Raw genomic sequence first — 25,767 nt, 5'->3', positions numbered from 1 at the left:
ACTCTTTGATGCATTTATTTGGGCTGCTTTTTCTGAGGCTGGTAAATCTAATGAATTTATCCTCTGCAGCAGAGGTAACTCTGAGTCTTCCATTACTGTGGCGGTCCTCATGAGAGACAGTTTCATTATAGCGCTTGATGGTTTTTGCGACTGCACTTGAAGAAGCTTTAAAAGTTCTTGATATTGTCCGTATTTACTGGCCTTCATGTCTTAAGGTAATGATGGACTGTCATTTCTCTTTGCTTATTTGTGCTGTTCTTGCCATAATATGGACTTTGTATTTTACCAAATAGGGCTATCTTCTGTATACCACCCCTACCTTGTCACAACACAACTGATTGGCTCAAACACATTAAGAAGGAAAGAAATCCCACAAATGAACTTTTAACAAGGCACACCTGTTAATTTAAATGCATTCCAGGTGACCACCTCATGAAGCAGGTTGAGAGAATGTCAAGAGTGTGCAAAGCTCTCATCAAACCAAAGGGTGGCTATTTGAAGAATCTCAACTATAAAATATATTTTGATTTGTTTAACACTTTTTTGGTTACTACATGATTCTATATGTGTTATTTCACGGTTTTGATGTCTTCACTATTATTTTACAATGTAGAAAATAGTACAAATAAAGAAAACACCTTGAATGAGGCGGCAGGTAGCCTAGTGGTTAGAGCGTTGGACTACTAACCGAAAGGTTGCAAGGGCAAATCCCCGAGCTGACAAGGTAAAACTCTGTCGTTCTACCCCTGAACAAGGCATTTAACCCACTGTTCCTAGGCCGTCATTGAAAAAAAGAGTTTGTTCTAAACTGACTTGCCTAGTTAAAAAAAATGAGTAGGTGTTCTAAAACTTTTAACCGGTAGTGTATGTAAATAAGATATTTCTGTTTTTCATTCGGAATACATTTGCAAAAATATCTAAAAAACTCGTTTTCGCTTTGTCATTGTGGGGTATTGTGTAGATTGACGAGGAATATTTTTTTAGTCAATCAATTTAAAATAAGGCTGTAACGTAACAAAATGTGGAAAAACGGAAGGTGTCTGAATACTTTCCCGAATGCACTGTATAGTGGCTAAGAAATGCATTCCCATTAATTAGAAGGTTGGTTATCCTCCTACAATATCACAATGGATTGCAGTAATGTCAAGTTATGTATACTGGGCAACTTTCATAAGGCCTGGATGCCTTTTATGGAATACAGTACAACTAAAGGAGTCTGTATTGAAAACATGCCCATGTTAGAGAAGGTACTTATTTAGGCAATCCCTAGCTGCTGGGCTGCTCAGTCCTGCCCTGGGGGTCTTCCATCCTGTGGGTTGCCACTCTGGCCTTGGCCTAACACAACCAAAATCAATAATGAATGTTTCCCTAAGATCCTAAAGCTGAGTGGGGTGGGTTGGATTGGGGTGCTGCAGGGTGATGGACCCCTAGGGAAAGGATGGGGTGACCCAGCTATATTGTGTGCACGTAAAAAAGAGCTCTACAGTGCTATTAGTCCTGTGAGAAACATTTTATGGCGGATTTGCTGTTTCTGTGTGTTAGGGGGAGTGATGAGCCAGGTTGGGGGAGTGATGAGCTCTACAGCAGAGTCTCACAACTCAATCGCTGGTTGAAAACTGTTTTCTGCCCCTCCCAAAAGATAGCATTTGTAGATAATTGGCCCTCTTTCTGGGACTCACCCACAAACAGGACCAAGCCTGGCCTGTTGAGGAGTGACGGACTCCATCCTAGCTGGAGGGGTGCTCTCATCTTATCTACGAAAATTGACAGGGCTCTAACTCCTCTAGCTCCACAATGAAATAGGGTGCAGGCCAGGCAGCAGGCTGTTAGCCACACTAGTGACCATATCCCCCGCGCATCTCGCAAAGGTGGAGGTGTTGCTAACATTTATGATAGCAAATTTACCCCCAAAAAAACAACAACAACGTTTTCGTCTTTTGAGCTTCTAGTCATGAAATCTATGCAGCCTACTCAATCACTTTGTATAGCTACTGTTTACAGGCCTCCTGGGCCATATGCAGTGTTCCTCACTGAGTTCCCTGAATTCCTATCGGACCTTGTAGTCATCGCAGATAATATTCTAATTTTTGGTGACTTTAATATTCACATGGAAAAGTCCACAGACCCACTCCAAAAGGCTTTCGGAGCCATCATCGACTCAGTGGGTTTCGTCCAGCATGTCTCTGGACCTACTCACTGCCACAGTCATACTCTGGACCTAGTTTTGTCCCATGGAATAAATGTTGTGGATCTTAATGTTTTTCCTCATAATCCTGGACTATCGGACCATCATTTTATTACGTTCGCAATCGCAACAAATAATCTGCTCAGACCCCAAACAAGAAGCATTAAAAGTTGTGCTATAAATTCTCAGACAACCCAAAGATTCCTTGATGCCCTTCCAGACTCCCTCTGCCTACCCAAGGACGTCAGAGGACAAAAATCAGTTTACCACCTAACCGAGGAACTCAATTTAACCTTGCGCAATACCCTAGATGCAGTTGCACCCCTAAAAACTAAAAACATTTGTCATAAGAAACTAGCTCCCTGGTATACAGAAAATACACGAGCTCTGAAGCAAGCTTCCAGAAAATTGGAGCGGAAATGGCGCCACACCAAACTGGAAATCTTCCGACTAGCTTGGAAAGACAGTACCGTGCAGTATCGAAGAGCCCTCACTGCTGCTCGATCATCCTATTTTTCCAACTTACTTGAGGAAAATAAGAACAATCCGAAATTTATTTTTGATACTGTCGCAAAGTTACCTAAAAAGCAGCATTCCCCAAGAGAGGATGGCTCTCACTTCAGCAGTAATGAATTCATGAACTTCTTTGAGGAAAAGATCATGATCATTAGAAAGCAAATTACGGACTCCTCTTTAAATCTGCGTATTCCTCCAAAGCTCCATTGTCCTGAGTCTGCACAACCCTGCCAGGACCTAGGATCAAGGGAGACACTAAAGTGTTTTAGTACTATATCTCTTGACACAATGATGAAAATAATCATGGCCTCTAAACCTTCAAGCTGCATACTGGATCCTATTCCAAATAAACTACTGAAAGAGCTGCTTTCTGTGCTTGGCCCTCCTATGTTGAACATAATAAACGGCTCTCTATCCACCGGATGTGTACAAAACTCACTAAAAGTGGCAGTAATAAAGCCTCTCTTGAAAAAGCCAAATCTTGACCCAGAAATTATAAAAAACTATCGGCCTATATCGAATCTTCCATTCCTCTCAAAAACTTTAGAAAAGTTGTTGCGCAGCAACTCACTGCCTTCCTGAAGACAAACAATGTATACGAAATGCTTCAGTCTGGTTTTAGACCCCATCATAGCACTGAGACTGCACTTGTGAAGGTGGTAAATGACCTTTTAATGACGTCAGACCGAGGCTCTGCGTCTGTCCTCGTGCTCCTAGATCTTAGTGCTGCTTTTGATACCATCGATCACCACATTCTTTTGGAGAGATTGGAAACCCAAATTGGTCTACATGGACAAGTTCTGGCCTGGTTTAGGTCTTATCTGTCGGAAAGATATCAGTTTGTCTCTGTGAATGGTTTGTCCTCTGACAAATCAACTGTAAATGTCGGTGTTCCTCAAGGTTCCGTTTTAGGACCACTATTGTTTTCACTATATATTTTACCTCTTGGGGATGTCATTCGAAAACATAATGTTAAATTTCACTGCTATGCGGATGACACACAGCTGTACATTTCAATGAAACATGGTGAAGCCCCAAAATTGCCCTCACTAGAAGCCTGTGTCTCAGACATAAGGAAGTGGATGGCTGCAAACTTTCTACTCTTAAACTCGGACAAAACAGAGATGCTTGTTCTAGGTCCCAAGAAACAAAGAGATCTTCTGTTGAATCTGACAATTAATCTGGATGGTTGTACAGTCGTCTCAAATAAAACTGTGAAGGACCTCGGCGTTACTCTGGACCCTGATCTCTCTTTTGAAGAACATATCAAGACTGTTTCAAGGACAGCTTTTTTCCATCTACGTAACATTGAAAAATCAGAAACTTTCTGTCCAAAAATGACGCAGAAAAATGTATCCATGCCTTTGTTACTTCTTTTTTTTTGTAACAGTATTTTTTATTGGAGTTTCACAATTTTCACCCATATTAAGAGATACAATAACAAAGACAAGGCAAAAAAACAGCACTCACATACACATATCCGTATGTATGTATGGACGCACGTACACACACACACACCATTTCCCTCTCCCCGCTCAGCGCTTCTCTTTGTTACTTCTAGGTTGGACTACTGCAATGCTCTACTTTCCGGCTACCTGGATAAAGCACTAAATAAACTTCAGTTAGTGCTAGAATCCTGACTAGAACCAAAATATTTGATCATATTACTCCAGTGCTAGCCTCCCTACACTGGCTTCCTGTTAAGGCAAGGGCTGATTTCAAGGTTTTACTGCTAACCTACAAAGCATTACATGGGCTTGCTCCTACCTATCTTTCAGATTTGGTCCTGCCGTACATACCTACACGTACGCTACGGTCACAAGATGCGGGCCTCCTAATTGTTCCTAGAATTTCTAAGCAAACGGCTGGAGGCAGGGCTTTCTCCTATAGAGCTCAATTTTTATGGAATAGTCTGCCTACCCATGTGAGAGATGCAGACTCAGTCTCAACCTTTAAGTCTTTACTGAAGACATATCTCTTCAGTAGGTCCTATGATTAAGTGTAGTCTGGCCCAGGGGTGTGAAGGTGAACGGAAAGGCTGGAGCAACGAACCGCCCTTGCTGTTTCCTGGCCAGTTTCCCCTCTTTCCACTGGGATTCTCTGCCTCTACCCCTATTACGGGGGCTGAGTCACTGGCTTGATGGTGTTCTTCCATGCTGGTATGGGGTGCGTCACTTGAGTAGGTTCAGTCACTGACGTTGTCTTCCTTTCTGGGTTGGCGCCCCCCCTTGGGCTGTGCCGTGGCGGAGATCTTTGTGGGCTATACTCGGCCTTGTCCCGGGATGGTATGTTGGTGGTTGGAGATATCCCTCCAGTGGTGTGGAGGCTGTGCTTTGGCAAAGTGGGTGGGGTTATATCCTACCTGATTGGCCCTGTCCAGGGGTTTCATCGGATGGGGCCACAGTGTCTCCTGACCCCTCCTGTCTCAGCCTCCAGTATTTATCCTGCAGTAGTTTATGTGTTGGGGGGCTAGGGTCAGTCTGTCACACCTGGAGTATTTCTCTTGTCTTTTCCGGTGTCCTGTGTGAATTTAAATATGCTCTCTCTAATTCTCTCTTTCTCTCTCTCGGAGGACCTGAGCCCTAGGACCATGCCTCAGGACTACCTGGCTTGATGACTCCTTGCTGTCCCCTGTTCACCTGGCCGTGCTGCTGCTCCAGTTCCAACTGTTTTGCCCGCAGCTATGGAACCCTGACCTGTTCACCGGACGTGCTACCTGTCCCAGACCTGCTGTTTTCAACTCTCTAGAGACAGCAGGAGCAGTAGAGATACTCTCAAAGATCGGCTATGAAAAAGCCAACTGACACTTACTCTTGTGTTACTGACTTGTTGCACCCTTGACAACTACTATGATTATTATTAGTTGACCATGCTGGTCATTTATGAACATTTGAACATCTAGGCCATGTGCTGTTATAATCTCCACCCGGCACAGCCAGAAGAGGACTGGCCACCCCTCATAGCCTGGTTCCTCTCTAGGTTTCTTCCTAGGTTTTGGCCTTTCTAGGGAGTTTTTCCTAGCCACCGTGCTTCTACACCTGCATTGCTTGCTGTTTGGGGTTTTAGGCTGGGTTTCTGTACAGCACTTTGAGATATCAGCTGATGTAAGAAGGGCTATATAAATAAATTTGATTTGATTTGAATGTACTGTATATTTGAGGTGTATGTGTTTTTTTTATTATTATTTTTTGGTTTCCATACTATTCCAATTAAAAAAATTAAAGTTGTGAACTGGGAAGGAAATTGTTTTGTGAGGGAGTTGAGTTATTGATTAAACTGGTGGGGGTGGGGCATGCAGGCGGCTAGGGCTGGCAGGTCGGTCTGGGAGAAATTTGATATAGAGAGTCTTAAAACCTCTTAGGGATAGGGGGCAGTCTTTTCACGGACGGATGAAAAACGTACCCAAATTAAACTGGTTACTACTCTTGCCCAGAAACTAGAATATGCATATTATTAGTAGATTTGGATAGAAATCACTCTGAAGTTTCTAAAACTGTTTGAATGGTGTCTGTGAGTATAACAGAACTCATATGGCAGGCAAAAACCTGAGAAAAATTCAACCAGGAAGTGGAAGATCTGAGAATTGTAGTTCTTCTTTCTAATCCCTATCGAAACTACAGTGTCTGTGGGGTCACGTTGCACTTCCTAAGTCTTCTACTTGCTGTCAAAAGCCTTCAGAAAGTTGTTTCATCCGTCTCCTGTAACCGGGCAGAGTATAGGAGCTCAGTCAATCAGTGGACTGCCTGGGGACAAAGGGATTGGATATGCGCTATCCTGCGAGCGCAACCTTCCGTATTTTTTTTCTGGAATAAATACGCTATTGTCCGGTTGGAATATTATCGTAAACAACGTTTGACATGCTTCTAAGAACGATAATGGAACATTTTGACTTTTTGTGCCTCAAATTACGCTCGCGCATTATGCCTTTGGATAGTGACCTGAACGCACGAACAAAACGGAGGTATTTGGACATAAATATGGATTATTTCGAACAAAAACAACATTTCTTGTGGAAGTAGCAGTCCTGGGAGTGCATTCTGACGAAGATCAGGAAAGGTAAGAGAATATTTATAATACTAATTCTGAGTTTAGGTGATCCCAGAACTTGGCGGGTGTCTGTATAGCTTGCTTTGATGGCGAGCTATGTACTCAGAATATTGAAAAATGTGCTTTCGTGGAAAAGCTATTTTAAAATCTGACACAGCGGTTGCATAAAGGAGTACTGTATCTATAATTCTTAAAATAATTGTTATGTATTTTCTCAACGTTTATGATGAGTATTTCTGTAATATGTGTGCTCATTGTGCTCATTTACCGGAAGTTTTGGAGGCTAAACATTTTCTGAACATCACGCGCCAATGCAAAATGCTGGTTTTGGATATAAATATGAACATTATCGAACAAAACATACATGTATTGTGTAACATGATGTCCTAGGAGTGCCATCTGAGAAGATCGTCAAAGGTTAGTGCTTCATTTAGCTGTGTTTTGGGTTTCTGTGACATATCTCCTTGCTTGGAAAATGGCTGTGTAGTTATTTTTGTCTATGTACTCGCCTAACATAATGTAATGTTTTGCTTTCGCTGTAAAGCCTTTTTGAAATCAGACAATGTGGTTACATTAATAAAGACAATCAAAAGTCTTTGTATTTTTTCAAGAGTTGTTCATTTGTTAGGCTCTTGGTCAAAGGTGCAACACAATATTTATTATTGAATTACCTTTGATCTAGTTCAGTCTTATTAATCACATAAGCATTTTGAACAATGATCTCTTACCTAGCTTGATGACTGTGGGTATTTTTGCTTACTTTTTGTTCTAAATGGAGACGGCATATTGGATGGTGTAAAAATCTTTAAATTACCTTTAGATGCTCGACAACTTCTGGGGGAGGACCCCCAGACACGCTGCCAGGTTAAGGAACTTTTAGGGAACTCATACACTTCTGTAAGCGTCATTGAAACTACAACATGATCAATGTTCGACCTTAACATTTGATAACTATACAACAGAACAGATGAATAGGAATGACATTTACTCTCATTGGTGGCTAAAAATAACTATCTGAAAGTCACCCCCCTACTAAACTACACCTCCAGTGTTCTGATCTCAATAACCCATCACCGACAACCCAGCACCCAGCATCAATAACCCAACAGTTTTTAAAGAGAACAACCCAACTAAGTGACCCATCGCCTGCAACCCAGCAGTTGGTCAACCAAACAACCCAGTATGTTTTGGAGTGTAGAGGAGCAAAGCTATTGAGATGTTGTAAAAACACAAGTGTGCTTAAAGTTTGGGCTCCATCCGTGGAAAATGCTCAGTCAAAACAGAGCAGAAAACACAGGAGCATTCTACTTAAGATATTACAACGTTAAGAGACTGATTCATGATCTCTCACTTTGACTTTTTAATCTGAAGCAAGATTTATTTTATTCATGGCCTTGAAGAATTCCCAGGGAAATTGTATAAGGCCTACATAGCCTATCCAATCACTACACTTGTTAATATCTGTAATGAAATATGTTTTATTTAGTTAAGGAATGTATCTTTAAATGTGAACAACATCAAAATATTATTGTCTTATTTTACTCTTTCGACTAACTGGAAGGTAAACTCACTGTCAAACTTCCAACGACTCCCCCCAAACGTTTGTCAAAGTGCCAGCATGGAAATACTTAGAGGGAAAAATAAGAAGATTTAATATTTGGCCTTCGGGTTGGTTTTTGGAGAAAAGTAGAAAGAAGCACGTTAACAAGCTCAAAGATCATCACTTTTATGGCAGTATGTTTTATTATATCTTTCACAATGTTAATTCCAGTTAGAAGAGCAACAACAGATGAACGGTCGGTGAAGATATCTAATCAACTACCTGAAAGGAGACACATCCAAAGACATAAAAACTTGTTTTCCTAAAGTAAAACATTCTAATTCAAAAAAGTTTTGTTGCAATTTTTACACAAAAAATCAAACATAAGAAACATGCACGCAACTTGAAGTTACTGTTACACTTTATGATTAAAACCATTAAATAGCATGTACCAGTACTCCAATAAGCCATGTGTTGTGTAACAGTATGTGTATTTCTCAGCACCAGTATATCTTACAAGACTCTTTTCGATGTTAGGAGAAAGACCAAGGTCAAGGGTTGAAATGGGGACCTTTTTTTATCCTCTTATCTTATCCCAACATGGAGTTAAAAGCCATCAAACACACTCTGTCCACTTGTGACAACCAGTCCCATTGTGGATTTGCATGTCACACAGTATGGGGTTGGCTGTCACAATATTTGCTAGTAGCTTATTCCTTTATTTGATCGAACAATATTTCTAACAAAATTCAGCATTTTATGCCGTGAGGATAACATGTGACATTTTCAGTGAATTTGTGTGTGTGTGTGTGTATGCATGCTTGCACATGCGTGTGTGTGTGACAGAAAAATGTGTGTTTGAGAGAAAAGCAACAAAGGGAGCTCTTTATATCACAAGAACAAAATAGCTTTCAATTTATTGTATACCGGGGGTTGAAAGTGACAACCAACCCAATATTCCATGTGACAACCATCCCCAACTACACCACCCCTCAATGCTAATTAAGATGTTAGTTACCACATGGCTTGACCTAGGAATTTAAATATCTCTCCCTTTCCTCTTTTCATCAAACATCATTTGTTCATGGATACTCTGATAATTCAAACATTTACAAAGAAAATGTCATACATTTTTTTTACTTTCACCTATAAAAAACACAAATTCCTCTCACCACAATGTTTTGTCGTGTTGACATAAATTGACCAGGTGGATGAGTTTTTTCAAATTCATACATTTTAACCTTCAAATTATTACACAGCGCCATTTCAATTGGGAGTAATTAGCACTCTAACAACCAACACCGGTCTAAATCATTTCAGTTTCATTCCTTTGCCTAGGGCATCTGTAAGGTCATCTGTGTCTGGAGAGTGCACCTCGACTCTACTTGGATCTTCAGCCTTCCTGCCTTTTTTGTCTTCAATTGCGAGGAATTCCAAAATCCCAACTCTCTTCTTGTTAGCCTGACACCACTCTGCTATCTGCTTCAGTTTTTTCCCAGCCTTATTCCTGAACCAACTCTCAATCGGAATCTGGTAGGCCTTTTTGAACTGGGTCACAGCACCATCCTCGTCTTTCTTCTTGAAGAACAGAAACTGTCCGAAGATGGTGTAGCATTGCTGCTTGTCTGAGTCACTAAGGGTCTCATCTTTCAGCAGGTTGGTGAAGATCTTCATCGCCTCCTCCAGCTGGTAGTGTTCTCCGTAAGCCTCAGCCAGGTTCAACCTGAATTGAAAGTTGGATGGCTTCAGTTCCACAGCTCTGGAGAAGTGATGGATGCAGAGCTCCATCTTCTCTTTTATCTGGCGTGCGTTGACCCATCTCCCTTTCCTCTTCTGCTCAGACATCTGGTTGAACTGATTTTTGTGACACTGGCCGATTTGGTAATTCATGAAGGGGGAGTTTACAGACAGTTCGAGAGCTTTCTCCAAAACCTCCAGAGACTCATTGATGCCCGCGTATCTGAAATACTCGGCCAAGTAATGTGTGACGTGAGGCACGTCAGGAGACAGTCTGAGGGCCTCTTTGATGAGTTTCATGGACTCATATCTACTTTGGTTTTGAAGCTGCCTGGCCAGCAGGACCATAACTTCAGTGTTATCAGGCTCTAAGGATAAGGCTTTCCTTAGCTGAGTAGCACCTTCAGTATGCTCCAACCTCTCTGTTCCATCCATGGCTAACCCCTCCAACCTGTACAGGACCAGGGCATAGCCCACGTTGAAGGATGCATTGTCTGGTTCTCCCTTAAGAGCTTTCTGAAAGCTCTCCTTTGCCCCCTTGTAAAATAGCCCCCCAAGCCTTAGAAAACTCCAAGCCTTCTCACCATGTATTGAAGGTAAACTGCCTTGAATAGCAGTCGTAAAACCCTTATTGATGTTTTCCAGCTTTCCAATGTAGGCATCCACATCATTCATGTTCCCTGAGTGATAGTGAACCCATGCAAAGTTAGCATAGGTTACCAGTAACTCTGTATCATCCTGTCTATTCTTCAATGCACTCTCAGCCTTGTGGAGATACTCAAGAGCACAAACATTGTTTTCCTCCAGGTGGCTCAGAAAGGCTAGTAAGTTGAAATATGTGGCATGGTTCGAAGTGCTGAACTTCATGATGCGATCCAGAAGTTTTTCAGGGAGGCTGTCCCGGTCCTTGATGTCAGCCTTTTCTATTCCCCATGTAAAGTGACACTCAAGTGCTTTCAGCATCACTTCCATATCTGTTGTGAAAGAAGCGCTATGAGAAAAAGAAAAATACATATTGGTATTTGTTATTATAATATTATTATTAGCCCATCATTGTTGTCGTTGTTATCAGCCATGATCATCCTCATCAACAAAACGATCATCATCATCACAACAGCATTGTTTCTTTTGTGTTTCTTTTAGGGTGGAATCAGCTTTAATATTGCAGATTGATTGTAGCTTCCATCAATGCAGTCTTGCATATATATTTTGTAAATATATATATATATATATATATATATATATATATATATATATATATATATATATATATATATATATATATATATAAATAAAACATATATAGTGCATTCGGTTTAAAAAAATATATACATTATTTACATAAGTATTCAGACCCTTTGCTATGAGACTGAGCAATCGGATGAGAAGGACCTTGGCCAGGGAGGTGACCAAGAACCTGATGGTCACTCTGACAGAGCTCCAGAGTTCCTCTGTAAAGATGGGAGAACCTTCTAGAAGGACAACCATCTCTGCAGTACTCCACCAATCAGGCTTTTATGGTAGAGTGGCCTGACGGAGGCCACTCCTGAGTAAAACGCACATGACAGCCCGCTTTTAGTATGCCAAAAGGAACCTAAAGGACTTTCAGACCATAAGATTCTCTGGTCTGATGAAACCAAGATGGAACTTTTTAATCTGAATGCCAAGTGTCATGTCTGGAGGAAACCTGGCATCATCCCTATGGTGAAGGATGGTGGTGGCAGCATCATGCTGTGTGGTTGCTTTTCTGCTGCAGGGACTGGGAGACTAGTAAGGATGGAGGGAAAGATGAACAGAGGAAAGTACAGAGAGATCCTTGATGAATACCTTCTCCAGAGCGCTCAGGACCTCAGACTAGGGCGAAGGTTCACCTTCCAACAGAACAACAACCCTAAGCACACAGCCAAGACAACACAGGAGTGGCTCCGGGACAAGTCTCTGAATGTCCTTGAGTGGCCCAGCAAGAGGCCAGACTTGAACCTGATGGAACATCTCTGGAGAGACCATATGTTTTAGAAATTAGCAAACATTTCTAAAAACCTGTTTTTGCTTTGTCATTATGGGGTATTGTGTTCAGATTGATGAGGGAAAAAACATTTAATCCATTTTATAATAAGGCTGTAACATAACCAGTGGCGTAAAGTACTTAAGTAAAAATACTTGAAAGTACTACTTAAGTCGTTTTTTTAGGTATCTGTACTTTACTATTTCTATTTTTTGACAACTTTTACTTTTACTTCACCACATTCCTTTAGAAAATTATATACTTTTTACTCCATACATTTCCCTGACTCCCAAAAGTCGTAGTTACATTTTGAATGCTTATCAGGGCAGGAAAATGGTCTAATTCACACACTTATCAAGAGAACATCCCTGGTCATCCCTACTGCCTCTGATCTGGCGGACTCACTGAACACATGCTTCGTTTGTAAATTATGTCTGAGTTTAACTCAAGTAGTATTTTACTGGTTGACTTTCACTTTTACTTGAGTAAGATATCTTTACTTTTACTCAGGTATGACAATTGGGTACTTTTTCCACCACTGAATGTAACAAAATGTGGAAAAAGTCAAGGGGTCTGAATACTTTCCGAATACACTGTGATATACAGTACCAGTCAAATGTTTGAGCACACCTACTCATTCAAGGGCTTTTCTTGATTTTACATTGTAGAATATTAGTGAAGACATCAAAACTATGAAATTACATATGGAATCATGTAGTAACCAGAAAAGTGTTTGACAATTTGGATTCTTCAAAGTAGCCATCTTTTGCCTTGATGACAGCTTTGCACACTCTTGGCATTCTCTCAACCAGCTTCATCTGGAATGCTTTTCCAACAGTCTTGAAGGAGTTCCCACATATGCTGAGCACATGTTGGTTGCTTTTCCTTCAGTCTGCAGTCCAACTCATCCCAAACCATCTCAATTGGGTTGAGATCAGGGGATTGAGATCGGGGGATTGTGGAGGCTAGGCCATTAATCTTCTTCTTGGTCAAATAGTCCTTACGCAGCCTGGAGGTGTGTTGGGTCATTGTCCTGTTGAAAAACAAATGATAGTCCCAATAAGAGCAAACCAAATGGGATGGCGTATCACTGCAGAATGTTGTGGTAGCCATGCTGGTTAAGTGTGCCTTGAATTCAAAGTAAATCACTGACTGTGTCACCAGCAAAGCACCCGCACACCATCACACCTCCTCCTCCATGTTTCACGGTGGGAACCACACATGCAGAGATCATCCGTTCACCTACTCTGCGTCTCACAAAGATACGGCGGTTGGAAGCAAAAATCTCAAATTTGGACTCATCAGACCAAAGGACCAATTTCCACCGGTCTAATGTCCATTGCTCGAGTTTCTTTCCCAAGCAAGTCTCTTTTCTTATTAGTGTCCTTTAGTAGTGGTTTCTTTGCAGCAATTCGACTATGAAGGCCTGATTCACACAGTCTACTCTGAACAGTTGATGTTTAGATGTGTCTGTTACTTGAACTCTGTGAAGCATTTATTTGAGCTGTAATTTCTGAGGCTGGTAACTCTAGTGAACTTATCCTCTGCAGCAGAGGCACCTCTAGGTCTTCCTTTCCTGTGGCAGTCCTCACGAGAGACAGTTTCATCATAGCGCTTGATGGTTTTTTGACTGCACTTGAAGAAGCTTTAAAAGTTCTTGACATTTTCCGTATTGACTGACCTTCATGTCTTAAAGTAATGATGGACTGTCGTTTCTCTTTGCTTATTTTTGCTGTTCTTGCCATAATATGGACTTGGTATTTTACCAAATAGGGCTATCTTCTGTATACCACCCCTACCTTGTTACAACACAACTGATTGGCTCAAACGCATTAAGAAGGAAAGAAATTCCACAAATTAACTTTTAACAAGGCACACCTGTTAATTTAAATTAATTCCAGGTGACTACCTCATGAAGCTGGTTGAGCGAATGCCGGAGTGTGCAAATTTGTCATCAAGGCAAAGGGTGGCTACTTTGAAGAATCTGAAATATAATATATATATATATTTGTTAACACTGTTTGGTTACTACATGATCCATATGTGTTAGTTTTGATGTAGAAAATAGTACAAATAAAAACCCTGGAATGAGTAGGTGTGTCCAAACTTTTGACTGGTACTGTATATCTTTAAAAAAATATATATATTTCTTTATTATTTTCCCCTAACCTTACCACTCTCCCTAATTGGAGTAAACTAATGGACAACAACACATAGGTTTCTACTTCCAGCTAATACGTACTATATACACTTTACGGACACAATATATTTTACAATAGTTATCTTTTGTTTGTTTTTCCTTCAGCTACCCTCAACCCCTCTGATCTATCTCTGAAGACCATCCAGTTTGATTTTTATTTGCCATATATTTTTGAACTGTGCTGTTTCACAAAAGATCTGAACCTATATACATTTTATGGACACAGTATATTTTACAATAGTTATCAAGGAGTTGCGTTTTCTTTTGGGGATTGGTTCACCATGCTTACTTTCCAACATGTTTGGGTGTTGATTGTATTGGTAATATTGGTTGTACATTTCTCTAGCCTTATAATTAATTTTGTGTTATCCAGATTGAAGGTTATTGCACACGAGTATGTGGAGTGAAGTGCTAATATTTAGTCAAATTTACAAATATTGAATATTCCATTTTTATCTTGAGACGTTCTGCAGCAAAGTGTTCAGTCCGCCATAACTCCTGTCTCTCTTGCTTACTCATAACACAACAGCATTGCTTGTTATTGTGTTATTTTAAGTACATTAGAGAGATTATGTATGTGCATGTCATTCAAATATGTTATAATTTTTGTAAAATTCTTACCTCATTTTACAATCAATGGCAGAGAAGATAGGCTACAGTATTGAGATAATAACACTCAGAGACACTACCCACGTCCTGTTATATCAAAGCTTTTCATTTAGCAGAAAGGAAAACGAAACTGGTACGTGCTTGCCATAAATGTCAATTCTGCCAACAAGCCATGAATGAAGAAGAACAGTACCATCGACAACTGAATCGAAACTTACCTAGAATGTGCACGCACCATCCTAACGGCATGCATCTTTTTATGACTCGTTTTACCTAATTGATGGCGATTTGCACTAGTAGTTAAACTCATAGAAATGCTGTGTTAAAAACAACCCAATTTGGGTTATTTGGTTACCCAGCGCCGGGTAAATATTGGACAGAACACACGCTGAGTAATTTTGACCCAGCCAGTTGGGTTGTGTGAATAACCCAGCTGTTGGGATCAGGGGTGCAACACCCCCCCCCCAATCTGAAATTGCATTTGTGTCCCGTCCAGTTTCATCATTGGAATGTGAGACAAAAATTGGTAACAGTATGCTTTAAAACCATGCAGATGCCTCCAAGCGGTCGGGTAGGCTGTCTGGTGTGTGTAGCCAGCTGGATTTAAGACCGTGAGACACCACAGAGCGGGCTGACATTCTGGCTGGACCAGCATGGGAGAGTTGAGCATAGTTCAGTGTGTATGAGCATAGTTCAGTGTGTATGTGTTGCGCTCTTTCATCACCAAGTTGTAAAAGGAAGCAGAGCAGAGATTAGCTGCTCTTTAGTTGACTGATGTAACTGCTGTTTAACTTAAAAGAAAACAACTAAACTTCTGTTTATATGCAGTGCTGAGCCAGTATTGTAACTGACATGTAATGTCAGGTAATGTTTTATCCCCTCTCGACTAAGGTGAATGAATAAGCTACGCTAGCAAGTAGCTACCACAGCCAGGGGTCAGCTGTAGCCTCTAGTTATCTGTCAGATACTACACAACAAACAATTAGTATTACTTTCTTAGCTACAGTATACATACAGTTGAAGTCGGAAGTTTACATACACTTAGGTTGGAGTCATTAAAACTCGTTGTTCAACCACTTCACACATTTCTTGTTAACAAACTATAGTTTTGGCAAGTTGGTTAGGACATCCACTTCGTGAATGACACGAATTAGGACACAAATTTTTCCAACAATTGTTTACAGATAGATTATTTCACTTAAAATTCACTCTATCACAATTCCAGTGGGTCAGAAGTTTACATGCACTAAGTTGACTGTGCCTTTAGACAGCTTGGGAAACTCCAGAAAATGTGGTCAATGCTTTAGAAGCTTCTGATAGGCTAATTGACATAATTTGAGTCAACTGGAGGTGAAGCTGTGGATGTTTTTCAAGGCCTACCTTCAAACTCAGTGCCTCTTTGCTTGACATCATGGGAAAATCAAAAGAAATCAGCCAAGACCTCAGAATTTTTGGGGGGAGACATCCACAAGTCTGGTTCATCCTTGGGAGAAATTTCCAAATGCCTGAAGGTATCACGTTCATCTGTACAAGCAATAGTACGCAAGTATAAACACCATGGGACAACAAAGTTGTCATACCGCTCAAGAAGGAGACGCGTTCTGTCTCCTAGAGATGAACGTACTTTGGTGCGAAAAGTGCAAATCAATCCCAGAACAACAGCAAAGGACCTTGTGAAGATACTGGAGGAAAAAGGTACAAAAGTATCTGTTGCCACAATAAAACGAGTCCTGTATCGACAGAACCTGAAAGGCCGCTCAGCAAGGAAGAAGCCACTGCTCCAAAACCGCCAAAAAAACCCAGACTACAGTCTACAACTGCTCATGGGGACAATGATCAAACTTTTTGGAGAAATGTTCTCTGGTCTGATGAAACAAAAATAGAACTGTTTGACCATAATGACCATTGTTATTTTTGGAGGAAAAAGGGGGAGGCTTGCAAGACAAAGAACACCAGCCCAACCGTCAAGCACAGGGGTGGCAGCATCATGTTGTGGGGGTGCTTTGCTGCAGGAGGGACTGGTGCACTTAACAAAATAGATGGCATCATGAGCAAAGAAAATGATGTGGATATATTTAAGCAACATCTCAAGACATCAGTCAAGAAGTTAAAGCTTGGTCGCAAATGGGTTTTCCAAATGGACAATGACCCCAAGCATACTTCCAAAGTTGTGGCAAAATGGCTTAAGGACAATAAAGTCAATGTATTGGAGTGGCCATCACAAAGCCCTGACCTCAATCCTATAGAACATTTGTGGGCAGAACTGAAAAATTGTGTGCGAGCAAGGAGGCCTACAAACCTGACTCCATTACACCAGCTCTGTCAGGAGGAATAGGCCACAATTCACCCAACTTATTGTGGGAAGCTTGTGGAAGGCTACCCGACACGTTTGACCCAAGTTAAACCATTTAAAGGGAACGCTACCAAATACTAATTGAGTGTATGTAAACTTCTGACCCACTGGGAATGTGATGAAAGAAATAAAAGCTGAAATAAATCATTCTCTCGACTATTATTCTGACATTTCACATTCTTAAAATAAAGTGGTGATCCTACCTGACCTAAGACAGGGAATTGTTACTAGGATTAAATGTCAGGATTTATGAAAAACTGAGTTTAAATGTATTTGGCTAAGGTGTATGTAAACTTCCGACTTCAACTGTATCTCCCTGGCATATTACATCATTTATGCAGCCTCACCCTGTTGTGCTGTGCTCACTTGAACAGTAAGGTGGCGTGGCGGTCCTTCGTGGGCAAATTTTGTCATCAAAGTCTGGCATTCTCTGAATTTGTGGTGCTTTCAAGACAACTGGGAATTCGGATTTTGCAGTTCCGAGTTAACAGTTGTTTTGATCGCGGCACAAATCATTCTTCCTTGACAGCATTTACATTTTTAACTAGGAAAAGAGACCCTTAATCTTAGACTTGGGACCACACAGCCACAGCCACTCCACTGAATAGCAGGCTAATGATTGCTTTGCAATGCTTGCAGTTAGCCACTGATTCGTTCCAAACCACTCATTGTTGAATTTGCGATTTCCAACTTGTTGTGTAATGTTTATGTCCAATGGCCGATGAGCACCGATACATTTTATCTGTTATTTCTCTTCTTTATTTCCCTTCGTATGACAAGGATTAAAAAGGATTTGCCAGTAGATTGTCAACTTGATTCATGATGATAACTGCGAGCTAAGATTTTGAAAGTATGATATTGACATGATCAGTCCAATCAAAGCTGCTGCCTTCCCTGTAGCTCAGTTGGTAGAGCATGGTGTTTGCAACACCAGGGTTGTGGGTTCGATTCCCAGCACAGAAAAAAAAAGAAAAAAAAGGTATGATATGTATGAAATTGTATGAAATGTATGCATTCACTACTGTAAGTCACTCTGGATAAGAGCGTCTGCTAAATGACTAAAATGTAAAAATGATATGACGTGATTTTATCTGTGGCCAATGACCTTGAGCCTTCTTGGATGGGCACTTCTAATGTAACTCTATGGCAGCACCCAAGGAGCTAGAAATGTACAGCTCTACCGTTAGACTTGGCGGTGACGTAGTGTCCCCATGAGTGACAGAACACTGAGCCAATCACGGCGCACCGCTCCGTATTTTCTGCTGACTTGCCCCACCACCACAGAAAGCACTGAGCTAGGCTGAAACACCTGCATTTTGGAGCTGCCTTACTCAAGAAAACAAAAAAGAGACCATGTTTTTATGCGGATTTATCAACTCAAATATATATATATATTTTTTTACATTCCTTGCGAACTGATATGTGACATGTATTAATGCCAAAATAACATGCAAAACAGGCAAGCCCCCCCAAAAATATGGGTCTCTGCCCCACCTGCCCTGAATGACAGGTCGCCACTGAAGTTAACCGCCACGTGATTCTCTGCCTATGTAGGCAGGCTACTCTATTTCAATGAGACCACACATACAGTACTAGGCACACTTCAACTCTCATGCCCAACTAGGAGAGGTAGGCTACTGAAGTTGAAGCAGCGAATTCGGAGTGTGTGAATAATGTGAAAAAAATGTGCTTTGAGGCATGCCTTGTAAGAACCTTTACTTGTTGCAGTGGCAGATTTAGGTATGGGCGACATGGGCAACCTCCCAGGGCGGCATTTTGCCGGGGGCGGCACGGGGCACCCGCACAATTTTTTGGGGAATGGTGATATTTGCACAATTGGTTTTCTATCGCTCAATTGCACATCACGTCAATTATATCTTGTCACCGTGTGGGACTGTGGGTCAATTAACCTTGTCGGAGTGGGCGCCCTGATTCTAGTTTGTGAGCAAGACAGGCTACTGCCTGGGAAGGTCTCCCACTCAGAAGTACAAGATGGGGAGGGGGTTGGGGGTAGGTTGACCTCAGGTCTCCCCACTAAAAGCCCGAGGTAGGGGGAATCTATCAAATAACGCACCTCTAACTATGTAAATACTAATGCAAATAGCAAAATCAGACACACTACGAAATGCTACCAAATAAACCACAATTCCTTCATAATACTGTGAATATATAGTTTCAGAGACATACAGTATTGTTGCATTTGTTTCTGGTTTGTGCGAAATCGTTAAGAATAATATAAAACCAGTCTGCACACCACCAAGGTGAATTGGTTTAGTCTTGACTCTTAGTTGACAGTGTTGGGGGATGGGTAATGTACTGATGCTCCAGTGCCAAAACAACACAAATGGATAAGAAAATGTCTAAGCAATCAGGTGCTGTCACGTCCTGACCAGCAGAGGGCGATTTGCTTAGTCTTGGTCAGGATGTGGCAGGGGGTTTGTGTTTGTTAAATGTTGGGTTGATGATTGGGACTTCCAATTGAAGGCAGGTGTGTATAGTTGCCTTTGATTGGAAGTCCTATATAGGTGTGTGTGTTTGTCTTTGGGGTTGTGGGGAATTGTTTTTGCACTGCGTTTTAGAAAGCCTGCAAAACTGTTGTAAATCGTGAGTACCGTTCATTGTTTTGTTTTCCCTGTGGATGCTTTTTTCATTTACCAATTAAAAGAATGAGTGTCCACACTTCCGCTGCGGCTTGGTCCTTTTCTCTCCTGTATGACATTTTCAACGACGAGTACGACTTATTTTGTGACAGAATTCCCCACCAAACCAGGACCAAGCAGCGGAAGAAGGCTGGCTAGGACTGGGAGACACGACGGGTAAGGGAGACCGAGAGGCACCCCCAAGATTTTTTTAGGGGGGGGGCACAAGGGCTGGTTGACGGGGAAAGACTGGAGTGCCAGTCAACAGTTACCAGAGCTGCCCGCCAGTCAACAGTCACCAGAGTTGCCCGCCAGTCAGTCACCAGAGCTGCCCGCCAGTCAACAGTCGCCAGAGCTGCCCGCCAGTCAACAGTCGCCAGAGCTGCCCGCCAGTCAACAGTCGCCAGAGCTGCCCGCCAGTCAACAGTCGCCAGAGCTGCCCGCCAGTCAACAGTCACCAGAGCTGCCCGCCAGTCAACAGTCACCAGAGCTGCCCGCCAGTCAACAGTCACCAGAGCTGCCCGCCAGTCAACAGTCACCAGAGCTGCCCGCCAGTCAACAGTCACCAGAGCTGCCCGCCAGTCAACAGTCACCAGAGCTGCCCGCCAGTCAACAGTCACCAGAGCCGCCCGCCAGTCAACAGTCACCAGAGCCGCCCGCCAGTCAACAGTCACCAGAGACGCCCGCCAGTCATACGTCACCAGAGCCGCCCACTAGTCAGGAGCCGCCAGAGCCGCCCGCTAGTCAGAAGCCGCCAGAGTGGCCAGACTGCCCGGAACCGCCAGAGTGGCCAGACTGCCCGGAACCGCCAGAGTGGCCAGACTGCCCGGAACCGCCAGAGTGGCCAGACTGCCCGGAGCCGCCAGAGTGGCCAGACTGCCCGGAGCCGCCAGAGTGGCCACACTGCCCGGAGCCGCCAGAGTGGCCACACTGCCCGGAGCCGCCAGAGTGGCCAGACTGCCCGGAGCCGCCAGAGTGGCCAGACTGCCCGGAGCCGCCAGAGTGGCCCGACTGCCCGGAACTGCCAGAGTGGCCCGTCAGTCAGGATCAGCCCGAGGGGCCCTCCTGTCCTCCGGCCCAGCCCGAGGGGCCCTCCTGTCCTCCGGCCCAGCCCGAGGGGCCCTCCTGTCCTCCGGCCCAGCCCGAGGGGCCCTCCTGTCCTCCGGCCCAGCCCGAGGGGCCCTCCTGTCCTCCGGCCCAGCCCGAGTGGTCCGTCTGCCAGGGTCAACCCGAGTGGCACGTCTGCCCGGCGCAGCTAGCGGCGCCACCAAAGTGGGCGACGCCAAAGGGGGAACGAGGTCCACGTCCTGCACCTGAGCCACCTCCAGGATAGGTGGGTTGGGGAGGGAGGGTGTAGCACAGTGCCGTCGGGGACGGCAGCCACCCTCCCTTCCCTCCCTTATGGTTTAGGGGTTATTGTTTGTTGGTTTTGTTGGGGTATTGGGGATTTTCTTGTGTTTTTCTTTTTTAAGGTGCATCCCGGAGTCTGCACCTTGAGGGGGGGTACTGTCACGTCCTGACCAGCAGAGGGCGTTTTGCTTAGTCTTGGTCAGGATGTGGCAGGGGGTTTGTGTTTGTTAAATGTTGGGTTGATGATTGGGACTTCCAATTGAAGGCAGTTGTGTATAGTTGCCTTTGATTGGAAGTCCTATATAGGTGTGTGTGTTTGTCTTTGGGGTTGTGGGGAATTGTTTTTGCACTGCGTTTTAGATAGCCTGCAAAACTGTTGTAAATCGTGAGTACCGTTCATTGTTTTGTTTTCCCTGTGGATGCTTTTTTTCATTTACCAATTAAAAGAATGAGTGTCCACACTTCCGCTGCGCCTTGGTCCTTCTCTTTCCTGTATGACATTTTCAACGACGAGTACGACTTATTTTGTGACAGGTGCCCAGTTTAGGAAAAAAAGGAAAGAAGAAGAGGAGAAACGGGCAAAAGATAAAGGTATGCAACTATATCATTTCTTTATGAGTATAATATTATGCATTGAATGAAATAGGCTAGTGTAACACTTGTGTTTGTTAGCCTATGTTGCTATGTTGCTTGCTATGCTATTACACATAGGATGACAATATTCTGTTTTCTGTCCAACTAGCTTACATAACATTGGATATAATTTCACACAGTTTCATCATGATAATGTGTGTAGCCTGCAGCAAAACGATTACAACCTAACTAGCACATTATTGATTTGGTTAACTTTCATTGAGGTGACATCATAAAGGTTTTCTGTGATTGTATTGTCTAGGTCCTGAACTCAGTAAGGGGAATTTCCAATGCTGTAGGCTAACTTAAAAGACGTCTATATTATGCTGATATTTTGTATCTTTTGGGATATATTGAGTCTTTTGGGGTGTCTTATGCCTAGAAATAGCCAAGGAGGATGTATGGTTAATTTGGTTCCTATTCTGAAAGTTTGATACATTGTGCATAATGACATGTTGTAACGCCCTGGCCATAGAGAGGGGTTTTTGTTCTTTATTTTGGTTAGGCCAGGGTGTTACATTGGGTGGGCGTTCTATGTGCATTTTTCTATGTTGGTTTGTTTCATTGATTTTGGCCGTGTGGCTTCCAATCAGGCACAGCTGTAGAGTGTTGTTGCTGATTGGGAGTCAGACATAAGTGCCTGTTTTTCCATTGGGGTTTTGTGGGTAATTGTTTCTGTTGTGTGGTTTGCACCTGACAGGACTGTTTGGCTGTCGGTTTTCTTGTTTTGTTTTGTATAGTGTTCTTTCTGTTATTAAAATTCAAGATGAACACTAACTCCGCTGCACCTTGGTCAACTCTCTCTCCCGACAGCTGTTACACATGTATATTTAATTGTGCAACAAATGTATTTAGGGCGTCAGACTCATATACTGTATTTCAATGCAAATTCAGGGGCACTTCTGAAATATTTTGGAGCACCCTCTGGCACTGGCCAGGATGAGGAGCCATCTACCTCCTCAGCCACACAGACCTCTTCAGAAATGATCTCGGAGCCTCAGGATGAGGAGCCATCTACCTCCTCAGACACACAGACCTCTTCAGAAATGATCTTGGAGCCTCAGGATGAGGAGCCATCTACCTCCTCAGCCACACAGGCCTCTTCAGAAATGATCTCGGAGCCTCAGGATGAGGAGCCATCTAGCTCCTCAGCCACACAGGCCTCTTCAGAAATGATCTTGGAGCCTCAGGATGAGGAGCCATCTACCTCCTCAGCCACACAGACCTCTTCAGAAATGATCTCGGAGCCTCAGGATGAGGAACCATCTACCTCCTCAGCCACACAGACCTCTTCAGAAATGATCTTGGAGCCTCAGGATGAGGAGCCATCCACCTCCTCAGACACACAGACCTCTTCAGAAATGATCTCGGAGCCTCAGGATGAGGAGCCATCTACCTCCTCAGCCACACAGATGTCTTCACAAATGTTGTCTGAGCCTGAGGATGAAGACCCATTTTCTTCCATCTCTCCCCAGCAGGATTCTTCAGATGTGTTTGTGCACTTGTGTGTGTGTGGGGGGGGGGGTACACTCACATGTGTTTGTGTGCATCCCTGCATAACATAAACAAAATAAATAATTTCCCTTTTGTAAAGTTTTAAGATTCCATATTGTTGGTAACAATGATGATTTTATTATTGCAGGGTATGTATGTGGGATGTTCCACCACTATAAATGCTGTGAATAACGTGTGTAAACTAATGCCCATGTGCTCTCCATTACAAATACCTGTAGCAGCATTCCCACCACATCCTGCTGCTGAGGATGAACCACTGTCTACAGACCCTGCTGACTGGCCTTCAGTTCTGACTGACAGAATTCAGACAACTAGTTTGCAGAGGACCAAGTGAGGAAGAAGTTGCCACCACCAGTATTTCAGGAAGACCTTGGTGAGTGGTGAAAAAATCCCTAGAATTTGGTCTGTGTATTCTGAAAGAAACAACAGCCTCTTCTGTTTCTGCTGCAAACTCTTTTCTAAGAAGAAAATGTATCGATGCCGAATGCTGTGGTAGCCATGCTGTTTAAGTGTGCCTTGAATTCAGTAAATCACTGACTGTGTCACCAGCAAAGCACCCCTACACCATCACACCTCTTCCTCCATGCTTCACGGTGGGAACCACACATGCAGAGATCATCCGTTCACCTACTCTGCGTCTCACAAAGATACGGCGGTTGGAAGCAAAAGTCTCAAATTTGGACTCATCAGACCATTGCTCGAGTTTCTTTCCCAAGCAAGTCTTTTCTTCTTATTGGTGTCCTTTAGTAGTGGTTTCTTTGCAGCAATTCGACTATGAAGGCCTGATTCACGCAGTCTACTCTGAACAGTTGATGTTTAGATGTGTCTGTTACTTGAACTCTGTGAAGCATTTATTTGCGCTGTAATTTCTACGGCTGGTAACTCTAGTGAACTTATCCTCTGCAGCAGAGGCACCTCTAGGTCTTCCTTTCCTGTGGCGGTCCTCACGAGAGACAGTTTCATCATAGCGCTTGATGGTTTTTCGACTGCACTTGAAGAAGCTTTAAAAGTTCTTGACATTTTCCGTATTGACTGACCTTCATGTCTTAAAGTAATGATGGACTGTCATTTCTTTTTGCATATTTTTGCTGTTCTTGCCATAATATGTACTTGGTATTTTACCAAATAGGGCTATCTTCTGTATACCACCCCTACCTTGTTACAACACAACTGATTGGCTGAAACGCATTAAGAAGGAAAGAAATTCCACAAATTAACTTTTAACAAGGCACACCTGTTAATTGAAATTAATTCCAGGTGACTACCTCATGAAGCTGGTTGAGCGAATGCCGGAGTGTGCAAATTTGTCATCAAGGCAAAGGGTGGCTACTTTGAAGAATCTCAAATATAATATATATAATGAGTAGGTGTGTCCAAACTTTTGACTGGTAATGTATATCTTTAAATATATATATATATTTCTTTATTATTTTCCCCTAACCTTACCACTCTGCCTAATTGGAGTAAACTAATGGACAACAACACATAGGTTTCTACTTCCAGCTAATACGTACTATATACACTTTACGGACACAATATATTTTACAATAGTTATCTTTTGTTTGTTTTTCCTTCAGCTACCCTCAACCCCTCTGATCTATCTCTGAAGACCATCCAGTTTGATTTTTATTTGCCATATATTTTTGAACTGTGCTGTTTCACAAAAGATCTGAACCTATATACATTTTATGGACACAGTATATTTTACAATAGTTATCAAGGAGTTGCGTTTTCTTTTGGGGATTGGTTCACCATGCTTACTTTCCAACATGTTTGGGTGTTGATTGTATTGGTAATATTGGTTGTACATTTCTCTAGCCTTATAATTAATTTTGTGTTATCCAGATTGAAGGTTATTGCACACGAGTATGTGGAGTGAAGTGCTAATATTTAGTCAAATTTACAAATATTGAATATTCCATTTTTATCTTGAGACGTTCTGCAGCAAAGTGTTCAGTCCGCCATAACTCCTGTCTCTCTTGCTCACTCATAACACAACAGCATTGCTTATTATTGTGTTAAATTAAGTACATTAGAGAGAGAGATTATGTATGTGCATGTCATTCAAATATGTTATAATTTTTGTAAAATTCTTACCTCATTTTACAGTCAATGGCAGAGAAGATAGGCTACAGTATTGAGATAGTAACACTCAGAGACACTACCCACGTCCTGTTATATCAAAGCTTTTCATTTAGCAGAAAGGAAAACGAAACTGGTACGTGCTTGCCATAAATGTCCATTCTGCCAACAAGCCATGAATGAAGAAGAACAGTACCATCGACAACTGAATCGAAACTTACCTAGAATGTGCACGCACCATCCTAACGGCATGCATCTTTTTATGACTCGTTTTACCTAATTGTTGGCGATTTGCACTAGTAGTTAAACTCATAGAAATGCTGTGTTAAAACAACCCAATTTGGGTTATTTGGTTA

General features: G+C 42.4%; 1 protein-coding gene across 2 annotated transcripts; it reads right to left on the bottom strand.

The window, feature by feature from the left end:
- Positions 1–8,421: 8,421 nt before the first annotated feature.
- LOC106578962 (interferon-induced protein with tetratricopeptide repeats 5) lies at positions 8,422–25,515 on the bottom strand. 2 transcript variants are annotated; one of them, XM_045702421.1, is made up of 2 exons: positions 25,427–25,515; positions 8,422–11,016 (listed from the first exon to the last, which is right to left on the bottom strand). In XM_045702421.1, exons 1-2 carry the CDS (start codon positions 25,429–25,431, stop codon positions 9,600–9,602), a joined length of 1,422 nt encoding a protein of 473 aa, XP_045558377.1. In that variant the 5' UTR covers positions 25,432–25,515; the 3' UTR covers positions 8,422–9,599. The 2 variants fall into 2 exon arrangements, with proteins under 2 accessions (XP_045558377.1, XP_014013766.1); XM_014158291.2 differs by lacking the exon at positions 25,427–25,515 and adding an exon at positions 14,852–14,963 and having other exon boundaries at positions 8,425–11,016.
- Positions 25,516–25,767: the final 252 nt, after the last annotated feature.

The sequence above is a fragment of the Salmo salar genome, chromosome ssa19 (genome assembly GCF_905237065.1).
Source record: "Salmo salar chromosome ssa19, Ssal_v3.1, whole genome shotgun sequence".
Taxonomy (NCBI): domain Eukaryota; kingdom Metazoa; phylum Chordata; class Actinopteri; order Salmoniformes; family Salmonidae; genus Salmo; species Salmo salar.
This window is presented reverse-complemented; position numbering and strand designations above follow the sequence as displayed.